At 40.6% G+C, this 25194-nt stretch overlaps 2 protein-coding genes across 4 annotated transcripts in view; one reads left to right on the plus strand and one right to left on the minus strand.

The window, feature by feature from the left end:
- The window catches only part of arhgap21b (Rho GTPase activating protein 21b), a 39892-nt gene extending 31932 nt beyond the window's left edge, over nucleotides 1–7960 (plus strand). The window contains exons 16-24 of one of the 2 annotated variants that reach the window (XM_067605903.1): nucleotides 4–146; nucleotides 412–570; nucleotides 671–749; nucleotides 860–933; nucleotides 1041–1130; nucleotides 1247–1414; nucleotides 1573–1678; nucleotides 4701–4732; nucleotides 4848–7960. In XM_067605903.1, coding sequence (XP_067462004.1) covers nucleotides 4–146; nucleotides 412–570; nucleotides 671–749; nucleotides 860–933; nucleotides 1041–1130; nucleotides 1247–1414; nucleotides 1573–1678; nucleotides 4701–4732; nucleotides 4848–6431 — 2435 coding nt within the window. In that variant the 3' untranslated portion in view covers nucleotides 6432–7960. The remainder of the gene's footprint in view (nucleotides 1–3; nucleotides 147–411; nucleotides 571–670; nucleotides 750–859; nucleotides 934–1040; nucleotides 1131–1246; nucleotides 1415–1572; nucleotides 1679–4700; nucleotides 4733–4847) is intronic. The other variant, XM_067605904.1, reaches the window with a different exon arrangement.
- A 1153-nt stretch (nucleotides 7961–9113) lies between these two features.
- The window catches only part of LOC137194227 (dipeptidyl aminopeptidase-like protein 6), a 93598-nt gene continuing 77517 nt past the window's right edge, over nucleotides 9114–25194 (minus strand). For both annotated transcript variants that reach the window (XM_067605906.1, XM_067605905.1), the window contains 19 exons: nucleotides 22172–22292; nucleotides 16379–16533; nucleotides 16104–16201; nucleotides 15843–15969; nucleotides 15511–15549; nucleotides 15289–15396; nucleotides 15104–15195; nucleotides 14973–15020; nucleotides 14755–14867; nucleotides 13935–13982; nucleotides 13719–13817; nucleotides 13538–13607; nucleotides 12490–12684; nucleotides 12350–12404; nucleotides 12160–12262; nucleotides 11985–12040; nucleotides 11787–11859; nucleotides 11589–11662; nucleotides 9114–10522 (listed from right to left, as the gene is read on the minus strand). In XM_067605906.1, coding sequence (XP_067462007.1) covers nucleotides 10376–10522; nucleotides 11589–11662; nucleotides 11787–11859; nucleotides 11985–12040; nucleotides 12160–12262; nucleotides 12350–12404; nucleotides 12490–12684; nucleotides 13538–13607; nucleotides 13719–13817; nucleotides 13935–13982; nucleotides 14755–14867; nucleotides 14973–15020; nucleotides 15104–15195; nucleotides 15289–15396; nucleotides 15511–15549; nucleotides 15843–15969; nucleotides 16104–16201; nucleotides 16379–16533; nucleotides 22172–22292 — 1821 coding nt within the window. In that variant the 3' untranslated portion in view covers nucleotides 9114–10375. The remainder of the gene's footprint in view (nucleotides 10523–11588; nucleotides 11663–11786; nucleotides 11860–11984; nucleotides 12041–12159; nucleotides 12263–12349; nucleotides 12405–12489; nucleotides 12685–13537; nucleotides 13608–13718; nucleotides 13818–13934; nucleotides 13983–14754; nucleotides 14868–14972; nucleotides 15021–15103; nucleotides 15196–15288; nucleotides 15397–15510; nucleotides 15550–15842; nucleotides 15970–16103; nucleotides 16202–16378; nucleotides 16534–22171; nucleotides 22293–25194) is intronic.

Below are 25194 nucleotides of genomic sequence, written 5' to 3' on the forward strand. Positions count from 1 at the left end.
CAGATGACTCCAGTCCACCAAGGGACAGAGCTGCTTGGAAAATTGGAATTGCAGGGATCATGAGGAAGCCCTTTGAAAAAAAGACTCCAGCTGGTGTCACATTTGGGGTGCGACTTGATGACTGCCCACCCGCACAGACTAACAGAGTAAGTCTCAATCTCTCCTGGTGTTTTAAGAGAACAGGCTGTGTAGTTAAACATTCAGAGGATGTGAGTAGCATCTTGCTTCCATACACATAAAATATTGATTTTGCTTCAACTTGTCAGCCGTGATGGCCACTAATTCGTGCTAGAGTAACTCAAACTGCTGTGCTTATTCGCACAGTATGTAGGTAGGTCTGTGTTCAATTTTCAGATATAACATAATCAATGATTTGTTGTATCTAATGTTTTTTTGCTGTATGTTGTACAGTTTGTTCCTCTGATTGTGGAGGTGTGCTGTAAGGTGGTGGAGGAAAGAGGTCTTGAGTACACAGGGATCTACAGGGTCCCTGGGAACAATGCTGCCATCTCCAGCATGCAGGAGGAGCTCAACAGTAAAGGCATGACTGACATCGACATCCAGGAAGACGTGAGTGACTCACACACAAGTTGATTTCTTTAAAAAGATTCATTTTTACTTTAAGGATTTCTTTAAAATAATGCTGTCTTGATCTTTTTCTTCTCTGCAGAAATGGCGGGACCTTAATGTCATCAGTAGTTTACTAAAGTCCTTTTTCCGAAAACTTCCAGAACCTCTGTTTACAAACGGTAAGATCTTGTAAATGCACTGAAGGTCCAAACAGAAACTGGAGTGAAGTTTCTATGTGAATCTTCTTTTGTCCCATTCTAAGTTGAAGGTTTTGTTTTCTGTTCAACAGAAAAGTACGGTGACTTTATTGAAGCCAACAGAACAGAAGACTCCGTTGAGAGACTAAAGGAGCTTAAGAGGCTGGTGAGTGAACATCTTTGCACCGGTTTCTCAAATCTTAAAGAGAAGTATGTGAATAGTATTCAAGTACTGTAATGCTGAAACTGTCCCTTTGTTGTCAATTTTTGCAGATCCATGAATTACCTGATCATCACTTTGAAACTCTGAAATTCCTTTGTGCTCACCTCAAGAGGGTTTCTGAAAACTGTGAAAAGAACAAGGTAGGACATCTAACAGGATCTGTCAGTGTTAATGTCATTAGGTCGAACCTTCCAATCCACTTTCCCTTTAAGGATTCATCAAATAAATCGGATTTGTCTTAACTCTATCTGTTTAGATGGAGCCTCGTAACCTGGCGATTGTGTTTGGGCCAACGCTGGTGAGAACTTCTGAGGACAACATGACCAACATGGTCAATCACATGCCGGACCAGTGCAAGATAGTTGAGAACCTAATCCAACAATATGACTGGTTCTTCACCGACGACGGTGATGAGGATCCTGTTGTATGTGACACTTTTTTTTTTTTTTGGACTTTTGAAAGCTTCCCTTTTGTGTCGCTGTGGTTGTTTCCCTACATTAGCTGTGTTCACTCACTTATCATCTACCTTCTCTCTCTTCTCTTCTCTTCCAATCATGTTTTTCCTCCCATGCGTGGCTCCAGACCACAGCTGAGCAGGAAAGCACAGTGCAGTCTCAGCCTGTGCCCAATATCGACCACCTGCTCTCCAACATCGGACGGACCGCAGCCTCGCCGGGCGAAGTCTCAGGTAACTCACCGGGATTTCTCTCTCAGGGACTCGGCAATCAAGCATCACCACAGCAAATATTTTACCATGGCAGCAATATTATATTTCATTACTATTATTGCAGTAGATTTAAGTGTAAAAGATATGTGCTATAGACTTATTTTAAGATTAAGGCAAGCAGTGTCTCAGCTGTTAATGTTAAGACGAAGAACATCATGCCTATTTTCCATAATTTAAAATGCTTTGAGCTAAAACAAGTCTACTAATTTTATGTTTCCGTTAATGCAAGCTTTTTCAGTAATTTTTCAATGACTACATTTTGCGGATCCACCATTGGAAAATTGTTGAAAAATTTCTTGCAGAATGCCAAGCCTTTTTTTAAATTTATTTATTTATTTTTGGATTAAAGTCTGTTTTGTTTTGCTGTTGATGTTTTTTTGCCCAAAGAGATAAAAAATTGTCCTCAAGTTTTATTTTTGTTCATTTCTTTGCCTTACTCTTTATTTTCTCTTGCTCAAGTCCATTTTTTTTCACTCCCTGTGCTTTACCTGTGTTGAGACGACGACTCCTTTTCTTTCAGTTCTTTTCTTCCCCTCCTCCTCGTCTCACATAATCCCGGCATGTTCTTTCCCAAAGAAAATCTAACGAACAAAAAGAAACAATGGAAGTTTTAACCCTTCTGACCTCTGCCCTTCTGTGTGTAGTGTGTTGTTTTTCTCCCTTATCCCTGTCCAGCACTCACACATTACCTAATCTTGACACAGGCCAAGTGGGCGGCGTCTATCACTCGATGATGTCACTGATGGACTCTGTTTTGTCAGTGATGGACAGCTGGGACTGTAGGAAGAAGGACGAGTGTTGTGCCCAGTGTAGCTGCCTAGTCTGCAGAAACCCGCAGCTCTTTTAAATTTGGGCGAAAGGAGGAAAAAAGATAAAAAAGAAAGAAAGAGAAGTCGATGTTTGTCATTTTTCCTGTGGTGTGCACGTCTCATATTTAAACCAATACCCTAAATTGAGGGGATACAGAGCGATGCTGCTGTACTTTCTCTGAAAGCCCTTCTGCTGTCTCTTGTTGTCTCTTAAGCTGATCGCAAGGACAAGTAGCATGGTACGGTCAACCTCAGGTTCTCTCCCGGTCATGTGGCATAACCTGTCATGATGTCTGAGGGTGGGGTCGTAGTGGTGGGACTGAGCTGGATGTTCCCCAGCACACATTCGTTTACACACAAACAAACCCACACATACAACCACGTCCCAGATCGATAAGCACTGTATGTAGGTACTTTTGTATTTAAATAGCAGTGGATGGGACTCCAAGCAGGTAGATGTAGCGGTATTTGCCGCGACAGGTAGTTTTTTTTTTTGGTTCAGGTGCCTCCTTTTGTGTTTTTTGATTTGTTTTTTGTTGTCTGTGATGTCCCAATATCAAAATCTTTGTCTTTATTCAACATTAAAAACATCACATTGTCAACTACAGACAAACACTGCCACATACTCCCTCATCACCTACTGTTACATACTGTAAAACACCCACATTAATCACTAACATGTCCCTCACGCTGTATCCCTACCAGAACCTTGCTACATACACAGATACACACAGTTTGAACCAAAATTAGATAATTAATAGCCCATTTCCACCACAGGAACTTCATCAGGAACTCAGGAACCATTTCAGGAACCTTACCTGTCTATATTTAGTTGTTCTGACATAGTTTTGGTGCCTAAAAAAGTCCCTGCTTTTTTGACTCTTTCTGGGGACCCTGGAACTACTGAAGCAAAATTTTTAGTGCTGAATGTCGCTAGTTGATCACCCCTGTCGCTCGTACAATTAACATACAACAATATTAGGACAAGGGTAGGACATTTCTTCTGATGTTTGATGTAAAAAGAAAAAAAAAAGTAATATTGTCTCGAAAGAAGAGACGAAGGCTGAGAGCACAAGTGAATGAACAAGAGCATGGTTATGCTGTAAATCAGAAATGTATAACCATAAAATATTTAGTAGATTTTCTACTTTGGAGACCGGTGCTCTGGAGTTTTCAGTCTCCATCCACCACTGCAGGTCTCCTTTGAATCCATTCGTTACCTCCATTTTAAATATCAGCGCCAAAGTGAATTACTTTGTTGTTTCCTCGTGTCTGAAAATACATCTCAAATACTGCTGTAGTTTTTTAATCCATCAGTCTAATTTGTCTCATCTATATGGTTATACAGATTCAGTGGAAATGTAGACAGGAGTGCTTAAAGGAGACTTTTAGTAACTGAATTTACTTCCTGTTGCTCCAACGTTCCTGGAACCATTTGGTGGGAAAGGACTATTAGTCTGCTTATCTTTGTTAGCTGCAGTTTGCGTGTTTTCTCCTTTTGAACAGTGAGATAAGAAAGTTTTGTGAACTCTTTGTTTTGCCTTTTATGTTGTTGGGAATGACAGGCTACATGTTAAAGGGCACCACGGGAGTTAATCTAGCTTGGAGTAAGAGCAATCTTTCCGTTATACGAAGGCTTGCCTGCGCCAGCTGTATCGACCACGACACACACTCACTGATCTGTTCAGCTCAGGCCCCTTAAGTCAGAGCGAGCTCATCACTCCCTCTCCTCTGTGATGTCTTTGAGTTGGGAAAGAATGCCTACAGCTGGTTGGTGGCTACATGTGATGCTCCGTGACTGGCGTGTTTGTCCGTGATGTGCCGTCGTTCCATCGTTACATGAGCATGAGCTGCTTTTTATGTCTTGGTTTACTGCCGGGTTTTCACTTCCTTTCCTCTCATCCCTCATCTCAGGCCTCCTCTGCCGCTTTCTCGTTTCCATATACTGCTTAATGTGGTTACTCGTCGTCCTCCTCCTGTCTCTCTTATTCTGAGCTGAAACTGCGTCATCTGCATTCATCCAGCTGCTCTCATTGTACTCATTGTGTCTGTCAGTTTCACCCTGAGCCAAACGTTCAATCTGCCTTTTCTCTCTCTTTATCTTGTTGACTGTTTTCTGAAAGTCAGAGGTGGCAGACGGTTGGTTACTAATGATTCTCTTTTCTTTAATACAGATTCAGCATGTAGTGACTCCTCCAAATCAAAGGTAATGTTCTCCTCTTGTTTCGTTTTCTTTCTCACAAAGCCTTCATTCCTCTGTTTTTGCCGTTTTAACGGTCTCACATCAATTAGTCCATAACGCTGTTTTGGTTCTGTATCAGCAGGGCTTGTGGGGGTCAGGGAAGGATCAGTGTAGCAAAGAGATGCTGCGCTCCTCCTTCTTCGTCAGCCGCAAACGCAAGAAGCCCAAGGACAAAGTTCCTCCCAGCAGTTCAGATGACGACCTGGACACTGTGTTCCCCAAGAAGGAGCTCCCAGAGGAGAGCCAGCAGCAGCCTCTGTGGTCCCCAGGCAGCCGGACCGAGGAGGAGGGGGAGACGGATGAAACCAGTGAGAAAGAGAAGCACAGGAACAGCTCAGAGGAACAGCTCGACAAAACCAACGGGAAAGAGTCTCTCTCTAGCAGCCTGACGTCGCAGCCCTCTCCCTCCCCGCCTCCCCAGCACCTTTCCTCCACCCTTCAAACTGGCTCCCCGTACGCCTCACCCTCCCACTCCCCGAGCCTCAGCTACCGCATGCCAATGACTCACCAGTCCTCCCTATCAGACCCACCCTCCAACTATGACGATACGGTGTCTGACCTCGGTACGATGAACAGCACCAGCTCTCAGGCTTCGGTGCCCAGAATGAGGCGCGGCAGGATGTTGGCTCTGGGACCAGAAGCGGGACCCAGCGGGCTGGGAGCAGAGGTTTGCTCCATCACCTCTGACTACTCCACCACATCATCCATGACGTTCCTGACTGGAGCTGAGCTAAGCACCCTCAGTCCTGAAGTGCAGTCTGTGGCTGAGAGCAGGGGTGGAGATGATGCGGATGACGAGCGCAGTGAGCTCATCAGCGAGGGAAGGCCGATGGAGACGGACAGTGAGAGTGATCTGTCGGTGTTTACTGTCGGGAACGCAAGAGCAGCTGAGCAACGAGAACTGCAGGAGGCTCCACGACCCCTCCCCTCCCACAGACTAATCGAATGCGACACACTGTCAAGAAAGAAAGCTGCTCAACAGAAAACTGACAGCGAGTCTTCACTTGACGGCGCTCGCAGTGATAAAGATTCCAACAGACTGTCACGTGTTTTGGGGTCAGTCAAGGGTCGTTCCACTGGCAGCCTCAGCTCATCGTCTCGGAGCGAGCTGGATAAGACTGAGCCCGCATGGAAGCTGAAGATCACAGACCGACTGAAGGTGCGTCTGCGAATGTCAGTGGATGACATGTTTGGCGTTGGCAGCCAGAGGAGCCGGTCCCCCGAGGGCCGCAGTAAGAAGAAGAACATCAGACGCAGACACACCATGGGCGGCCAGAGGGACTTTGCTGAGCTGTCTGTTTTGGGAGACTGGCAACAGGTCGGCATCGGTTCAGGCTCTCGGTCGGAGCTGTCAGCTGTGGACCGGCTGAAGCCTAAGTGCAGCTCTCAGGACTTCTCCATTGGGGACTGGATTGCCCGCGAGCGTCACCGCACCAGCAACCCCGAGGTTAGCCTGGACTTCTCTGAACAACAGGGGGGGCTGTGCAGCACAAACACCCAAAACCTCGGAGCCTCGTCCTCCTCTGAACTGCCACATCGTCCAGCTGAGGTGTTGAACGGGGACGTCCCCCAGAGTAAAAATCTGAGCCTTTCAGCCACCGCTCACCCGCATAAACTCACTAGTTCCCAGGTGGTCCATTCGCGCTTCTATCAGTACCTGTGAGAAGTGTTGGAGGTGTGTGACTTTTCGTTCTCTGTCTGTGAGATGTGTACGTACTTGGGAGTCTGTTAGAGTAATGTCTGTCGTGTGACCAATGTTTGTGAATGAGCATGTTGTACAAAAAAAATGTCTGGAGTGTGTCTGTAACTGGTGTGTGCGCCTGTGAAAAGAGAATTACTGCACACAGGGATCGTTGATCTTGCTCGTGTATAAGGCATGGAACAAATGTCGATCATACATTTTCTTTCTTTTTTTTTTTTAATGACAAATGACTTTGGGATGGCCCAGGAGGGGTGATTTCATCCCCTTCTAATACAAATCCCTGTTATGCTGAAGATTGAGAGGACCTGCAACTCATGAAACAATGAGCCTGTGAAGTACAGTACGTGCAAGGAAGTGTGGACATTCGAGTTAAGATTGTTAAAAGGCTTAGCTAAGGCTTTAAGGATGAACTGACTTTTAGGATGAGTAGGAAGTAGTAGAAAAGTACAGAATTTTAGTATTGCAGAGGAACTATTTTTGTGTAAAGAAAGTTACAATGTTCAAAGTCAGTGAGTCTCTCAGTAACCAAATGAAGAATGTACAGACATGCTTGCTGTAATACAGACTAAAAGCTTTAGATGCTTGTGTTTCATTCTAAAGTGTACATATCCCTATTTTTCTGTGTACTTGAATTGTGTTTTTGGTACAGCCTGTGTGTGAGCTGCCTATAAAAAGGGGCTTCTCCAAAGGTACAAAGGTGACAAGGAGACACTGGACTTATGCAAATGGAAAAAGAGTTCTTATTCATCCCAGTTACATGGTTTAAAGAGCAGTGAACAACGTCCCTCTGATGCAAATGTTAATGCTGTGTTTTAGTGTTTGTGGTTCAAACATCTGTCAGTGAGTGGCGGTAGATTGCAAAGAGGGAGGGGGGAAAAAAAAGTTGGAAGAGAAGAAGAAATTGTGTAATCAAATCAGAAAATCATGTTTCTTCACAATAGGAAGTGCCTCACAATGAAATGTTATGGGTGCCATATATTGTCTTTGTTGAGATACACGAAGATGTTACTGTGAATGACATTTTTATTGTTGACTCTCACAGTCATTCTACAGGTTCTGTAACAAAATGCCGAGCTTCCATTCCTTAGGCATTCCACTCTGGTCTTAACATGTTTTATACTTTTCTCTTTTTTTTTCCCTGTTTTTTCATTTTTGATTTTAACAGAACTTGAATTTTAAATATTCCTTGTAAAATAAGTAACTTAATGTACATATAAATGCCATGTTTTAGCTGCTTTACTTTTCATTTCCATCAGATTGCAGGATTAAGTTCAGTATTGTGAGTTGTTGATGATGACGATGATGCTGCTCACGGAGCATGTGTGGATGTTATGGGCAGTTGGATACTTCTCTGTGGAGAGAGAGAGAGTTCCCTGCATGAGGAAACATGTCATTGAGGTGGACCATTTGTACCAATGCTGTGTTCCTCTGATTGAGAGGGGAGTGCACAGACTCCTGAAACACTGGAAATAAATTTTGTCAATGGCAAATGTTGACGTATATTTGTCTTTCACCACACTTTCTAAGCATCACAGGAGCACGTGGAAGCAAAAAAAGGCTGTATGGATTTGAATCTCTGAATACCTAATTGTGAAATTTAATCATTCCTGAATACGTAATGTTGAAATTTAAACTGAATTCATAAAATTTAAATATTTTGCTTTGAAAACATCTATCTGAATGTATGAAGTTTGAATTTCCCTCTGAAATTTATAGGTAATCTCAAGTTTCAGCTTCAGAAAAGTATGTGAAGTTTTCAGTGGCTCATCCGGGACTTCTCTTACTTTGATCATGTCTGATCGATTCCATTCAGGCCTGATTTATTATCCTCAGCAGGCTGGATATTCACTTTTAAATTTCACATCTTGAATTTTAGTGAATTTGAGCAACCAGGTTTTTTTTTTTCTTGACTTGAATGTTTCCATCTGAACATAACCAACTACTCCTGACCAACTTAAATACAATTTGTTGTCACTTTCATTTCCTGTCTGAATTAATTAACCTTCAAAAATTCTTGAAATTTAAATTGCACCACTTGAAAGAACTTTCTGTACACTTGAAAGAGGAGAAGTCAAACCACATTAATTCAGATAGCGTTTCAAAGTTAAATATTCCAATGCTATAAAATGTGGTGTTTAAATATCAAATGTATTCAGTAGTGGTGACATTTCACAATAGACCTTTTTACATGTGACAGGAGGAAAAGCACACGTGAAAGTAATAAAATTGACTGAATTCCATTGATCTGCTTTGGTTTCAGGGTCCTGGTGTTGCTCATGCTGGCTCTCTGCCATGGCTTACTGGGACTCTTGAATATACCTGCACATCGATAGTTTAAAATAGTAACACCTGTGCTTTTTCTTCTTTCTCAAAGTCAAAATGTCTGCTGCGAAAAGCCTAGTAGGAATTCACTTGTGTAGAAAATTTAAATCAGTATGGCCTTTCTTTGCAGCCTCTTGTGAGTTTTAAAATGTTTTTTCTGTGCCCTCGATGATGCTGCAATACTCGTACAGCACACAAGAGGGCACAATGGCTTAAAGCAACAGATAAAATGCTGAAGCACAAGGTGGTAGTCGCGCTCTGTAGCTGACAAAGGTTTATATAGAAGTGATGTAAAATGTGATAAATGAAGCCAACAAAAGATACATTTGAAAATGCTTTATATACAAGTTGCACATACAACATAAAGACTTAAACAATATAAGATTTATACACTTTGTACATCAGCTGACTAGAAACCACTGACAACACTAACAGAAGTGACATGAGGGAGAGAGAGTCAAGCCATTTAACACACAAGTCAAAGGAATTCACAAAATAATGAAAAATTCAGCATAGTTAACTCACCAGTATGCCAGTTTGGTAGGTAAACATCAAGAACTGTATTTGCAAACTAAATATTCTTCACATTTTGTGTCAGTATAATACCATCTTTCAAGCAGACATACATACAATAATTTCTGTATTCAGTTCTTTCCAGGTTTTTGAGATAAATGTGCCGTACGTTGTTGTGTTAAACCCACTGATTATCCTTTGAGGAAAAGTAAATTGTGACCTGGCTTTCGAGTTATCGACGGAATGCACAATTGAGACAAGGCCTATCCATGTTTACTCGTTTTCAGTGTCATGTGGGCTCCTAACATGAACATTTCACCCACATTAAGGCACAGTGACTAAAAGAACAAAGAGTTAAATCCAGAAATATGAAGAGGGAAAATATGACTTCATACCATTTTTGTACAGACACTTTGTTTTTTGGAGTACAACATTGTGCCGTCATTTTGTAAAAGCAACTAAGGACTGATGCAGCCAGACGTCCACTCATAGACACGGTACTACTGTAAGACACTGAACAGAGAAAATCTGAGAAACAAGTAGCAGTAATCATACTCATGAACACAATAATCAGTAAGTTGGTTGGCAAGGTTATTGGAAACTGGCCGCCTTTCAAAAGTGAAATCTCATAACATAATGAACTGATGTGACAACTTTCACAGGGGGTATTTTGTGCTGAAAAGTGCTCTATTAATGTGCCGGGTTTGGAGAGGAGACACGTTGCTCTATGGACGTCGTGTTGATCCTCTTTTGGTCCACCAGAGGGAGTACTAGAGAGGCGGCTCCTTCAACACCAAGTCCATTTATTCCAATAGCAGACAGAGATATGACTGTTTACATCTGAGATTTATTTATGTCTTTCTGACTGGTTTCAGTGTCAGCAGCCAGCACAAGGTGAGGAAACACAGATGTAGGCCGAGGCCCCTTTGCACATGCACGTTCTGCACTTCAGAGTAGAGCTAGAATCAGATTGGACAGACAGCAGGTGGAGGGTCGATTTGTGTTAGAAAGATCTGTTGCATATTGTGCTGTAATAGCTGGCCGGTGGGGGCTGTTCAGAGGGGGTGGGTCTAACTGTCGTCCTCGTCCTCTTCTTGCTGGTCGTTGGTCAGTATCTCCGGCACCCGGAAACACTCCTCGAAGAAGTTGACCAAAGATTGGCTCAGGTGCTGCTTTGTCCCATCGCTGTGAAGGAAGTGGCCCTCGTCTGGGTAGATCTGACAATAAATACAGAGATGAAGCCTTTTAGTATTGTTTCTAAAATAGGGAGAAGTGGCCATCACAATTTTCCAGCAGCAAACAAACAGTCCAAAACTCAAAGAGATTAAATTTAAAAGGCCATTTTTCAAGCAAAATGCATAAAATTTGATGGTTTCAGCTTCTTGAATGTGAAGATTTGCTATTTTTCTTTATTTCACATCATTGTATACTGAATATTTTTTTGGAACTGTACTGTTAGGTCAACAAAACAAGACTTTGGAAGTCTTGGACTCTGGGAAACTGGGATGGACATTTTATAAACTAAACTGTTATTGATTAATCAAGAAAATAATCTTGATAATCAGTATTAAAAATAATTGTTAAATGCAGGCCTAATTGACACACAAAACAATCTCATCATCATCCATTGGTAGCTGTTCTGAAGCTTTTGATAGTATCACACGCCCTTTATCAGCGGATGAAGTTCATCCCTCCTACTCAACTTTTAAGCGAACACAGATGAGAAGTCCTCACAATTCCATAAACGTCTGCTGAGGAAGCTCCAGAACAGCTACTGATGGACCTTGTGGTAAATCCTTGTTCCTTACAAAAATGCAATCTTAAGTTCAGTATGAGTTAGTCAAATCAAGTGGGTATCTTCCAAGTTTACAGCCTTTTTGGAACAAAAATCCCTTTTCTCAGCAAGTACATAGTGTCCAGGGAATCATAAAGACAGTCTTTCATACTAAAAATACAAAATTTGGAAGATACCCAATGAAGTCTTATACCAGCTGGGAGCAAAAAAAGTGGATTTTGTTGGCCATCAATTACACTGGACATTATAAATGAACAGCTTCATGGCCAGTATGGAGAGAAAGAACAAGTATAGCGACAAACAAACTTTCAATGTACATACTGTACGGGCATGTGAGTGCAAAAAATGTGAACCTACAATTCATCAAATATCGAAACATAGTTGCTGATTTATTTTCTGTTGATCAACTTATCGTTTCAGTGGTAGATTACAGAGCATATCAGTAAACATGGCAGTTACACAAACATTTGACAGAGTCTGCAGCTCACCTGTAGAGTGTAATTGGCCTTCTCGCTGATTAAATGGTTGATAAATTTGGCCGTGTGCTGAAAGTGAACTTTTTCTGTGGTAGTGGAACATAAGAGAACATAAGAATAGAGAGATACATTAGGCTGCAATCACAGTTAAATAGTTAACCTTTAATTTTTTGCAGAACTGAGAAATAATATATCAGACATCATTGTTACCATCAGCCGTCGGGTGAATAATTAAGTACTGCTTCTCCAGAAGTTGACCTGCTCTGTGTCCTAGATTTGCCATCTGAATGAACGAGAAAGAGTCATCAACATCCTGTAAATGATGAACCTCAACTCCATCCTCTTCCTTTTTAGCTAAACATCGTGATCCATGATTTTGATAAGGAGACTGAATCATTGAAACTGTACCGTGTATACTCGGGAATCTGTCTTTGAGCCGAGGTATCGTTCTGAAAATGCAGACGCTGCGATTTGGAAAAGAGAAAAACAGAGTTAGAAAGAATGCAGAGCCTTTTCACACTGACTAAGAGCATGACATCTACAGTATAAGATATCTGTTGAAGAAAAATATCAATAGTTATACCATAAAGCTCAAAATCTGTGATGGGGGACACTGCTGTTCCACATTTAAGTTGGGTGAACTCCTCAGAGCTCAGGAGCATTGTGGCTAAATATCCTCCATAGGCCTACACACACATAGAAACACATCAAGAAGAAGATCAACGACAAAAATACACATCTGAGGAACCACTTTGAGCATTTCTTCACCTTACCTTTCCATAAACGCCCATTCGAGTCTTATCAATGTAAGGCTCTTTAGATATGAACCTGAAAATGAAAGAAAATCTTGGTAAAAATGTTTTGGGACTGCAGGACTATGAGGAGCTGCTTGCAGCTCTAGCAGAAGCCGGACCTGAGTGCTTCCAGCTGGTCCCTCTCCTCCAACTTTCCCAACTTCCTCCTGACTTTGTGGAGCAGGTTGGTGCCCTGAAAGCCGCTGCCGTGGCCATCGAAGCGGATGACAATGGTGCTGAAGCTGCTGACCAGAACGGTGGCCCAGTCCACATGGAACTGCTCCGTCACCATCTGGCCGCCAGGCGTACCGTCCCTGTGGAAAACCGACAAAACCACAACCATGTTAGTCATTTAAGGATTAGGTCATTTCTCTGGGATTAATATCACATGGACATCTTGTTAAGAGAAACACATACACATTCATAGTCTGCATAGAATGATTGGACTATTTACAAAACAGATATTCAGGGTGGACAAAATAATAACAACAACTTGCGATATAATGAAATCTAACACAACAACACTTCTAACAGAGTTAAACCAACTCATCTTTTACAAAGTGTAGTAAATGTTGTATCAAGTGCAGGGCTTTTATATGGGAGTTCATTATTTTAGTGCTTTATCAATAGACAGAAGATCAATCAACAGTTGCACTTTCCGGCTTCTCAAATTTTTAGGTTTCATAGTCCAAACAATTGATGAACGGGAAAAAAAAGAGAAGTAAAAGGGGCACTCCACCATTTATACAAATAAAGGTCAGTTTGCTCGTCATGGAAAGTGCTACTCAGCCTGAGAAAACAGTTGTACATCATCCTCTGTGGCTCTGGAGAGAGATTTCCAAAGTTTGAGAAAATAACCTCAGATGACGTCATCATGGTTTTCTCAGTTTGGGCTTGGAGACAATTTCTAAACAAAGAGTACTGCCTTACAAACTAGGGGCAGGAGTGTGAGAGAGTACGCATTTCACCATGCAGGAAAAGTCTAACAAGAGACACAAATGAGTCTCATTATAGGAAATGTAGGATCCAGCATTCTGGGGATTTTTTAATATGACTTCTATGAGTTCCCCAAATTTAGAGCGGTACAATACTAAAAGTTATTGTTAGTTGCTGCATTCAAGTGTTGATAACATTTTGTATAGATATCTTTTTGGACTTCATACTTACACTAGCAGCAGTAAGGGGTAATGGGCTGTATCTACAAATCCAGCTGGCTTCAGAATCTGCATCGTCAGGGCTGCAACAGACAGGACGAGGTTAATGGAGATCTTAGACAGCTTCTAATTGTATTAGGATGTAACACAAACACACAGATAATTGTTTGCTAATTCACATCATGGACACATACTGTAGTCGTCTATGGTGATGGTCTCGTACTCCACTCTTGGCATCTGCATGTTGTTGTATGTGTCGTTTACCCTTTGGTTTGTCTCCACTTCAAACACCTCTGCAATTAAGAAGAAAACAAGACTTTTTTCAGTGAAACATGAAAACATTGTACCACTTATTTACAAGGAATCCAGTAGAGTTCATTAAGAACACCGGGTACCGAGACGACACTCACTCTGTTTGTCCTCGGTGCTATAGATAGCCACACTTGGTATATCAGGGCCTACAAAGAATAATTCAAGGAAAGAAAAAAAAAACAGTTATGTAACAAGACACTGACAAAACGCCTCCAACATCCCAGTAATCAAGACACTGAAACCTCATCCTTCTCTGCAACAGAATCATCTCTCTGTCTCATCTTAAACAGACTTCAGAAACAGCCCTCTCAGCCAGCGCTGCAGTTAATAATCTACTTCCGTCCCATGAGAAGCAGTTGAATCCCAGCTTATTATTTCACAATGGAGCTACTCTCCAAAGATCTAATTAATGAAGAAAGCCACTGGCACTTTTCCTTCTCTGGAGTGAGCCCCCTAAACAAATCAGCTTCCATGGAAACCGTGTTGTTGAGCCCCAGTGCAGAAGCCACAAGGGCAAAAAAAAACAATGACAGAGCGTCTCAAAGGAGTAACATGAAGAATATCTAGTAAACAACAACACAAAGTCTTATTTCCATTTGTTGAATACTCGCTCTCTCTGCCAGCAGTTCTAGTGCTCACATGACTGTTGGCATGCTGTCAGACAAGGCATTTATTTCTGTGGCTAATCAGTGGGATCCAGCAGTGGTTTGAGGTTATCTACTAATGTCCAGTTCGATATCAGCTCTCATCCTGACATGGAGCACTAATTCAATTATCCCTTCCCCTCAACACAGCTCTCTGCTCCCCTAGAGGACTTTCATTCTCGTGAGTGCTGGGATGTAAGGCTCTCTGGCGTTTAAAAAAAAAAAAAAAAAAAAAGAGCTTTGACTCAAGAGATTCAAGGCCGAGGATGCTCACCTTTACAGTTGAGTAAGAAGTACTGCATGTTGTGGCTGAATGAGACGTCCACATAGCCGCACTTGAACTCGCAAGACAGGCAGCAGCGGTTGAAAGGAGGAATTGTGTCGGCACTGTAGGATGGAAAGTGTGGTTTTATGCTACATACAGAACTCATAGAAAAATAGCACACTGTAGCACTTAAAGAAAAGCAGTTAGATGATCTCTAATAAAGTCACCTGTACAAGTGCCGTCTTTTGGGGTCATCCTCTGTGCTCAGAAAGTATCTGGAAAAGATTACCAAAAATAAGCATGATTCTGCACCACTGGCTGTTAAAAATGTGCATGTAAAAATATCAGAATATCTTACATGAGGTTCCTTTCGTGATTGTAGGCTAAGATGCTGGTGACATCCCAGTCTCCAGATGTGAGGGACTGAAGTATGTCTGTGCTCGTGTTAGGCTGAGAGAAAATAACACAAGGGGACAGATCAACATTTTGTACTAAACCTCCAAGGACATATGTTAAAAAGGATGATTTCACCATTATAGTTACCATAGAGGTGGACATAGAAATGTGGAAAAACTTTCCTCTCCCACCCTGAGGAATTGCTCTGGTGAAGAAGAACTTGTGTCCGTCGTGGGAAAAGAGTGGCGCTTCATTCTGCAGAAAGGAGAGAAAAATATCCGGATGTGATATGTCCCTGCAGGGCTTTAATATCTCCTTTTTTTTTTTTTTTAACCTATAGCTACATGAAGCTGTGTTTTCTACACCTACCTGTCTGTGCAACCAGCTCTCACTCTCATCCTCATGTTTCTGTAAACAACAAGAGAATAAGTCAAATCTGAATTTGTTAATTTATTTGAAAGGTTTATGTTTGAATAAAGCTTTTCTGAGCCTAAAAGATTACATAAATGTTAAAGGAATTCACCATATCAGGCTTTACCTACACAGACAACACTTGTTAATAGATGAAATATTTAATTTGTTGTTGGTTTTGGTCTTTCAATGAAATGTGTTGACTAAGAAAAAGCAGAATTACCCTTTAACAAACACACATTATACACAGTGACAGCAGATTTCACACTTTGCCGAGGAAAATGTTTCACCTTAATGCAGACACCAGTTGTAGCTTCACACAGTGTCAGTATAGAGTTGTTCTGAGCTCTGTTCAGCCAGTTGACAGCCAGTTTGGTGCTGGTGGCCCATTTCACCATGGTGATATAATATTCCCTCCTGGAAAACCAGAAAGTAAGAATACATCACCACTACTGACAGCCTCTGTCTCCACTACCTGAGGAAAATGCCCCGAGGCTATTTTGATGCTTGTTACTTCAGATTCAATAAGACATGTTTGGGCTGTCACTCACCCTATTCGGGGGTCATCAGGTTTCTTCATCACTACGGTGTGCAGCGGACCGTTGAGGCTCACCACTGACAGGTGCACTGCAGGGTTTTCTTCCCCAGCCTGCAAGGGCCAAGAGGAAATTAGATAGGTGAGTTTGGATTTCAGTTGAGACACCAAAGACATGTTATTCTGTTGTTTTCACGATTAAAGAAGCTTTGTCAAAGCCTTCTATGCACAAAAATTAGTATTTAAATTTTCTAAGCTGTTAGAGGTGTGCGATTGTAGCTGGAGACTTGCCTTTGGGTAGTGATACTCCAAGCTGTTGGGGTAGGGCGTCCCAGTGAAAAAGGGGACTTCCATCTTCGGCACCAGCGTGTCGTTGATGGTCATGTAGGCCAGACGCAGCCCGTCTGGGGACCACCAGTGGGCTATATGGGTCTGCAGGATCTCCTCTGTAAAAAAGAGAGAAAGAAAGAGAAAAAAAACACTGTGAAGAATTCATGCAACAGAAGATCAGTGTCTTTTTCACCTTCTTTCCATCCTGTGTGCTGGATTAATAATATTTAAGAAAGGTATCTCTTCCAACTGTAATAATTGTCATTGCATAATCGTGATTAACAGCATGCCAAAATAATATGATTAAATTTTAAATAATAGGCTTATATATTTCTATTAAACAGCATATTGCATATATAGACATCTCTAAAGAATATGATTCTGTGCCAGGAGGAAAAATGTTTAAAATTTTAAAAAGCACAGACTGCAGTACCATATCAGTATGCTTAAACATCCCCTCCAGACATATATTAAGGCGTACAAAAATACTCTTCTTGGAACAATAATGTGTGTCTGATATGGTTTCTCTGAAAAAAAAAAAAAAGCATAATCACCACTTTAAAACCTTTAAAATGACATCTACTCCTTCCCCCTCATTAAAAATTCCAGATTCTATGAATATGTATGAAAACAGCTTTCAAGTGTCAAACTCTGCACATACATCATTCTGCAAAGTGAAGCTCAAACATTCAACTGTAGCAACAAGAAGAAAAACATTTTTGAGTGGACGGAGACTTTAAAGCCCTGATGTCAATGTCCAGTGTCACAACAAGCATTTTGGGATCCACCACGGTAACGTCCGCAATAGCCGTCCTCTTTGTGCACTTTGTAGACACACTAATAAGAATGCTTAAACAAAGAAATAGAGAAGATTGTTTTTATAAATTGCTTCATGTTTTCATGGATGAAAAAAAAACTTGCATACCTTGAAGCCTATTGAAGCAGAGATGAGAACAAAACATTTGAGTTTGAGTTGAGTTCATGGTAATTAGGGGCTCTATTGAAGATTGGCAGCAAAGTTACCTTGGTTCTTTTACAGTTAGGCAGTGTGATAGTTACACTCATCTTGATGTTTTATTCATCTCTGATTGAAGTGCTCATTGAAACTACGTGCAAAAGAGAAACTGGAACATTTAAAAAGACTAATAATCTTTTTAGTTACAAATCATGATGCTTTATTTAGCATCAAAAGGAAAATGTTTGAAGCCTCCTTCTCTCCTGCTATTTGGTATGGATGTGATGTGAGAAGATCCAGTGCAGCTTTGCATGGAGTAAGAACCTCCACATCCAACTTGACTTTGTTTATTATTTATTATTGAATAGCATTTGTGTTTTATGATGCTCATTTCCTGCACTGTCCCTAAGGCAAAACGTATCAATTACTCATATTCAACTATGACAGTATGAAATCCAAAAACTGAAAACTAGCAGCTTGGTATGAGATATACCATGTTGGTGTGAATTAGATGGCAATGAATCAAATAATGACAATTAAATTCATATCATAAATATATGATTATTATAACTGTTATCAGCACAACTGTTATCTTCATTGATCACGGATTATTCCACAAAACACCTGTGCGCATGTACATGTAATTACAGACATTTTGTTGTATTTTTCCTCTTTGTTTTTTCTTTCTTAATCGTCAACTAGTTTTCCCTCTTAGTATGAAATATGTTACAGAAATTAAGCTTTCCTTGCCTGGTTTACTCCTTCTCCCTCATTTAAAATTCCATAATCTATAAATATGTAAATCTGTTTCATTTAAGAAGTTTATCTGCTGGACACAAGATGTTTCCTACTTCATTGCAAAGTCCATTCTCAGTGTTTGTGCAGTGGAGGCTTCAAGTTTCCACATCACACTTGTGTAAGTTGAATATTCGACCAGGATTGGCTTCAAAACTAGTTGTGATGTCACAAATCCTGCTCGTAGGCCCGCCCCTTAAAAGTAGATTTTCAGTGAACACAGAGAAACTTTCCATTTTCAGCAGATGAATGTGAAAAACACCTTCTAGTGTCAAACTCTGCACATACGTCATTCTGCACAGTGAAGCTCAAACATCCAACTAAAAGAACAAGAAGAAAAACATTTGAGTGGAGAGGGACTTTAAGGTTTTTTAGCTGATGATGGAGCAGCAGCTTTGAAAGATCTTTTCGGAAGAGACCTCAGTAAAAATGCAGAAATAAATCTCAATATTTTGAGAGGTTTTGTGCTTTCTGTTGCTCGCTATTCATGCCATAACTCTGTAAAAACAACTCTAACCAAGTTTTTTTTCAACTGTTGCCTGAAGAGTAACTTTTATCCAGCAGGGGGCAGAAGAGCTCTATGAAAGCATTTACATTCTTTACTCTTCTGTACCTACATGAGGATAATCAAACAACAGCCTTTTCCCGGCAAAGAAGATCAGTTCAACCTTGATTAGGTCTGGGTAATTTTGTTATTACTGACGTTGTCACGCTATAATTATTTCCTCACATCAATGTGACTGCAGATGGTGAAGCATGTTGTAACAGGGTCAGAGTGAGCAAATTCAGTTCAGACTTTTCAGTGTTGAATTCTCATCATTTGATTGAGTTATCACTGTTTTTTTTTTTGCAGTGCAGCAGGATTTTCAAGGCCTGTCTGTACCATTTCTTCTATAACCCGGGAGGAACATAACATAACATTTATTTTATCCATTAATTTTATGAAGGCCGGAACATTTAACAAGACTCCTACTCTTTCAAGATGTTGCCTTAGTTGACATTAAACATGCACCATCAGAGACAAACTGTAACAAAATCTTCATATTTAATGCAACGTCTTCACAGAAAGACAGGATGGCTTTGTATTTCCTGCCCTCGCACATCCACTGTGAATCAGAGTTGGGGTGTTGTGGATCGGCTGTGAGGTTCGTGTGACACACTTGCTGCTTTGCATGACAATCACTGCTGTCACAGGCAAACATACGGCTGTCTAAACCTCCATCAGCGTGGGAAGACGCACGTGCACCAACAAAAAAAAACCAAGAAACAAATCAAAGATCTTCACATGTACAGACGAGCACACATGCAAACACATAAACCCACATGTGGCATTCTAATAAATCAATTTCTCTCATCTCTGCTGCTCTACAGGAGACACTTGAGATTTCTCCCAGACTTCAAAACCATGACTTTCATCTCTTGATCAAAGTTACAGCTCACATTTGTCGATGCTTCCTTATGACAACTGAAGAATAATTGTTAACACTAATCAACATCAAAACCTTGAGGATAATTACATTTTTGACCAAACATTGTTCAAACCAGCAGGACTATATTCTTAAGTTTAGTGAGAACCCCAGTGATTCCATCGATACCAACTAATATGTCTGAAAAAATGTGAATCATTTGATACACACACACATATGCTGTCAGTCTCTCATCTAAAATATTCCATTTGATGTAAAGGTGCATCCACAGAAATGGTACGATTTCTTTGAATATTTCATTCAGTAACAGCATGATAAACCTTAACTTCAATGAACTGTGGAACCGGCAGAATTCGATTCATATATGGCACGTTTGAACATATGAAAAAAGTTTGAAGCAACATACGTAGAAATAGTTTTAGAGGCTTAATGGACAATGAATTAGACCTTTGTTCAGCCCTTTCACGAAATTTAGAAACAGAAAAAAAACTTAACATGTTAAAAATTGTGATGTTTAAATGACAAAGTGTGGATATAAATACTAGAAGTCACTTGTTATACCTCTCTAAGTCAGACTCCTAATACTGTGATGGGAACATTTGCTGAAATTCTCTGATATGAGGATGAGGATGTTTGACTGCACAACAGTAAATACCCAAGAGAGACGAGGCAGCCGCACCTTGAACTATGTTTGAAAAACTTGTCTGTCTCACCCGAACAATATAAACAATATAAACGCAAATATTAACACTGTAGGCAATGTGTGTAAAAACTGAACAATCTGTATTTTTGTGAATCTGTCTGTTATACAGTGATAAATTCTTACAACACAGCGGGAAAACATAACAAGGCAAATCTCTCTTTAGCATTGAAAATGGATTACTTCTTTCATGTCATGTTCTGTGTCAGCAACAAAGAAATAATTCCATTAATAAAAAAAACGATTATAACCGACCCTGAAGCAGTTCATGAACTATAACAGAATTTCTCTCATAATAACTGCAATTACATTTTAAATTAAATTACAATTATCATGCCAAACTGCCCTCTGAATAAATCCAAAATGAATAATTATAACAATGCCAGAAACAGCAGGCGTCACTTACCAAACAATAAACCTATAAAGTTTATTATAAATGAATGCACACTGGGAATGCTAGTCTCAAACATGGCAGCGCATCTGTAAACAAAGCCATATTCAAGTGCTTTGTAATTGGACTGTCAGTCTCACATATGCAGTGATCAGAAAATGTCTCATATCATATTACGAGTATGCTGGCTTTTGAACATCTGCTGAGATTGCAGTGCTACAGACATGAATTAATTAAAATTGCCTGAACACAAAGACAAGCTATGGGAGGTCTAGAGGAGGGGCACTGAAACGCAGCCAGCTGTGCTCCTTCAAACGGAATCATGCACACAAACATGTGACAGGCCTCAAGGTGGGGGATTGGATTAAAATGTTCCTCAAATTTAGTCACTTAAATACTCTATATGCCCAGAAGTTAGTGGACACAACCTCCATCAAAAGTATACACATGCTTTTGTGTACTTGGGCTGTTTTTCATGGTTTGATCTAGGCACCCTCATTACAATTAAAGCTGCTATAATCAATATTTTTGTGTTCTACATTAACCAGATGACTAGAAACATGACTCCAAATGAATGCTAATGTTGCTCCATGTCTTCTGGATGTGTTAATGTGTTAATAACAGTTTGCTATATCAACTTAAAAGGCGATAATACAGTATGTTGATGTTGTGTTTGCAGCTCATTTCTGATGCCCTCAAGTGGCTAAAACAACCCATTAAAACAGGTTGAACAGAAATCTTAAAAGGGACATAACATGCTTTTTGTCATCTTCTGTCATTTATATACTGTTGTAACGTTGGATGTCTATGTCAAAAATATGAGGTAAACATATGTAAAAATGCTACCTGTAAGTCAAAAGCCCAGGCTACAACTTGCTCTGAATACTCTATTTGCATAATCACCTCTACTTCCTCATTGAACTCATGTCAGATTGTTCGCGCATGCTCATAAACGGCTGTCCGTTCTCTAGGCTTTGTTGGATTGGATTTCAGCTCGAACATGTATTTGTATTTGATAAGTTGAGATTTTGAGTACAGAATGTGATAAAGATGTGAAATCCTACTACTGTTTGTTTTACGTAGCCTCTGTAGCTGGCAGAAACATCCGGGAGTTAACAAATCAGAATAGAGTGGGTTCATCTGGAGGGGGGCTTTAAAGAGACAGGAGCTAAAATGGTCTGTTTCAGACAGACGCTGAACTGAGGGGCTGCATAAAGGGTCAGTATAAGATAAATAAGGGGTTTTTTAAACTGTAAATCATACAAAGATATTCCAGTAGAGCCCCAGAATAAAAATATAGACCTGGAAATGTGCATGATACATCCCTTTTATTTAATTTGGTACAATTTCACTCACTCCACTCAGTTTTTTCAGTTCAGAAGGTGGCAGGATTCACCAATTCTTTAAATTTTGAAAAAAGTCCACCGTTTGCAACAATGAAATGATATTGTTCAGGGTGATGCAGTATTTCAGGTAGTTGTCTTACCTTCATAGAGCCAGTCAGGAAGGCCATTGAAGACAACTCCCTCTTTACCAGTGGCAACGAGGCGGATCGAGCGACTCTCTACTGTTGATCTGTAGTAGATGTTGTTTTCAAATATGAAGATCTGGACAGAGACATGAAGAGCAGTGACCATCATTAGTTCCTGCATCACCGTATGATGTCTAGACTTTCTAAGACTTGTTATGTGTATTGCTTTCATACACCTAAACTTCAATTTCCTGCAGTGCGAAGCTGGGACTGCTTTCCATCTTGAGTTGGAGCCTTACGCCAAACCCACTTGTGCCTCTTTATCAAAACATGACTTTATCTTAATCCAGATAGAAACACGGCTACCCACTCGATGCCACTTATAAGCTAATACAGACTCAGTCAACACCTGCCTTAAGCGCTGTATTAACGGATATTTGCTTTGCCTCATTACAGTTTGTGCTGAATCCCTCTCCAAAGCAGCATGAAACCCTTTCTGTTGCTAATCAAGGCGTTGGAGCTGGCAGAAGCCCCACAGGCACACACACACACACACACACACACACACACACACACACACACACACACACACACACATACACACACACACATATCATTAAAGATGCACACAAGCAGACCATTTTTCCCTCTGTGCTTATTGAGACATTACGCTGTCTGCTGAGGGCAGGAGATGGCTGAGCTAAACTGCAGGTTAGACTGCTGATTTGAGCCCTCAGAGCCAACGATGGCATGGCCTGAAGGAATTAAGACACATCGCCAACAGATGTGAGTGTGTGACACTTAAAACCCTCTGTCAATCCACTCCACTGTTTTTGCTGCTTCGTCTGGTGCCAGTCTTAGGGAGATGAATGTGGGATTGATTGGTATCTGAAGCTCAGGCCGTGTTGGTGTGACGGGGATGTCAGCTGAAACCACTTAAGTTAAATCTAAGCATCCAATAGTCGGCACAAGAATCAGAAAAAGAAAGACATGGCTCTTTCGCACTGATCTATGGCTGCTGTTGAGAAAATCAAAGTTTTATATTGTGGGATCAACATCTGAGGAAAACAGATCAATGCAAGGCTGTGTAAAGCAAAAGGAAGCTGCTGGTTGGTGAATGTTGCAAAACCGCCACGGGACATAACGATAACTGTAGGCAGATTTCAAAGAGTTACATAAAAACTGAATTTCAGCCAAGACCACTTTAGTCAAAGAAAACTTTTATTGCCATCTGCAGTAAGTTATATTTGGGGTTATGGCTCTGTTCTGGGACCTCCCTGCCCTTCCACGTGCATATATGGAAATCTTTAGGCAGGGAGGGCAGCAGCAAAGACCCCTGTAGGGTACAGAACTGAGCAGGCAATGACAACAGAAATGACATTGATTAAATCAGACATATGTAAAGGAGGAGCTAGGATGGAGGTGGGTTGCAAGGTGGCTTGCAGAGGAAGCAGCAAGGGTAGGCAGACTGAGCAGCTTAAATAAGGTGCCCTGTATGAGATTTGCCAATTGAACACATAGAAGGGAATCAGCTGATGCGGGCTGGCTTTAAGATCAGCTGCTATCAGCTGATGTAGGCTGGGTTTGTCTTTGTGGCCTGCCTGAACTAACGCTATGCTCAATTCTTAGTATTCTAATGATTATGGATTACACTTTGGCCAAAGGTCCCTCGAAGCTCAACCTCAAAACCTCAATTTTACTTCATAATATTGTAAATGATTAGTAGAGATACATAAAGTCTCCATGTTGAGGGACTCATTACCGAGAATGCATTACAGCATTTAGTTTTAAATTATCCTGAATGGCCTCTGAAAACTTGTACAGTTTGCAAAGCAGGTGGTAATCTCTTGACTTGTGTTCACTTATTCGATGATTTCTCAATCTTCAAGGGATTAGATGAGAGAAAATGGAGAGTGAGCAAAGGCTAAAAAAAAGTCCTTTCAAAAGGTTGGAGAGATGAAAGCAAGATCAAAGATACCTGTGGATCAGAAAATAGCAGGTTTTAAAAAATATATATAAATATATATATTTGTTGTTTGAGTGTGTGCACATGTGGTTGTGTGTTTTTTTATTATGAATTATTGCCCTATTTTGTCATTTGGTTTCATTTCATTCTCCTTTAAAATCATCTCTCTCTACTTTCACCTCCTTTTTTGTGTCAATATAACCTCTCTTCCAGGTGTGTGTGTGAGTGTGTGTGTGTGTGTGTGTGTGTGTGTGTGTCTGTTGACCCAGCCTCACTGATTGCTCTGTCACGGTAGAGTAATCGCTTGTGGTTTAATGAGGGGAGCCTAGCAGGATTGATCTCCCTGTTCTCCTCACTGTACATCTGATGCTTCACTGCACACAGCCATACTATCACACACACACACACACACACACAAACACACCTCTCACTTTTACATATTGACGAAACACTTGATGATAAATTGCTCCAATTCTGATAAACTTAATGAGAAATCATTATATTCAGAAACCGTGAGGGGAAAAAAAACAGAAAACACATCCGACATCACCAGGTCAGACGGAGACAAAAGATGAGAGCTCATCTCGTTTTTCTCACATAACCTCGCTGTTCATTAAATCAAACATGGAGCTACAGTAACATCAGCATTATGAAACAGCATTACGAAAGGAACAATCAGGTACACTATTACCATATGCAAATTAATCGACTTTCTTCCCTCGGCAGGCAAAGTCTCATCACACAATTGAAATGTTAATATTTTCTCACAGCAGTGTATCTGTAATTTAAGCAAATGATATGATAAGAACAATTATGCAGGGGAAAAAAAGCTTTGAAGTAATAGCTGATGAAACACAGCGCTGCCTGTTGTCTAAGAACCATAATCCAAACAGAAACTAATTTAAAATTAACAAGGGGGGAAAAAAGTGGAGTATTATATGAAGTAAGGATAAAACAAAAGATTATCAGGTGCTTGGATGTTTCTATAGTTAATGAAATCTTTAAGCTCATTATAGGATAAGGCTGCCACTATTTACTTACTGTCATCAAATCCCATGAAATGACCAAAATC

Source organism: Thunnus thynnus, chromosome 12, assembly GCF_963924715.1.
Source record: "Thunnus thynnus chromosome 12, fThuThy2.1, whole genome shotgun sequence".
Lineage (NCBI taxonomy): Eukaryota > Metazoa > Chordata > Actinopteri > Scombriformes > Scombridae > Thunnus > Thunnus thynnus.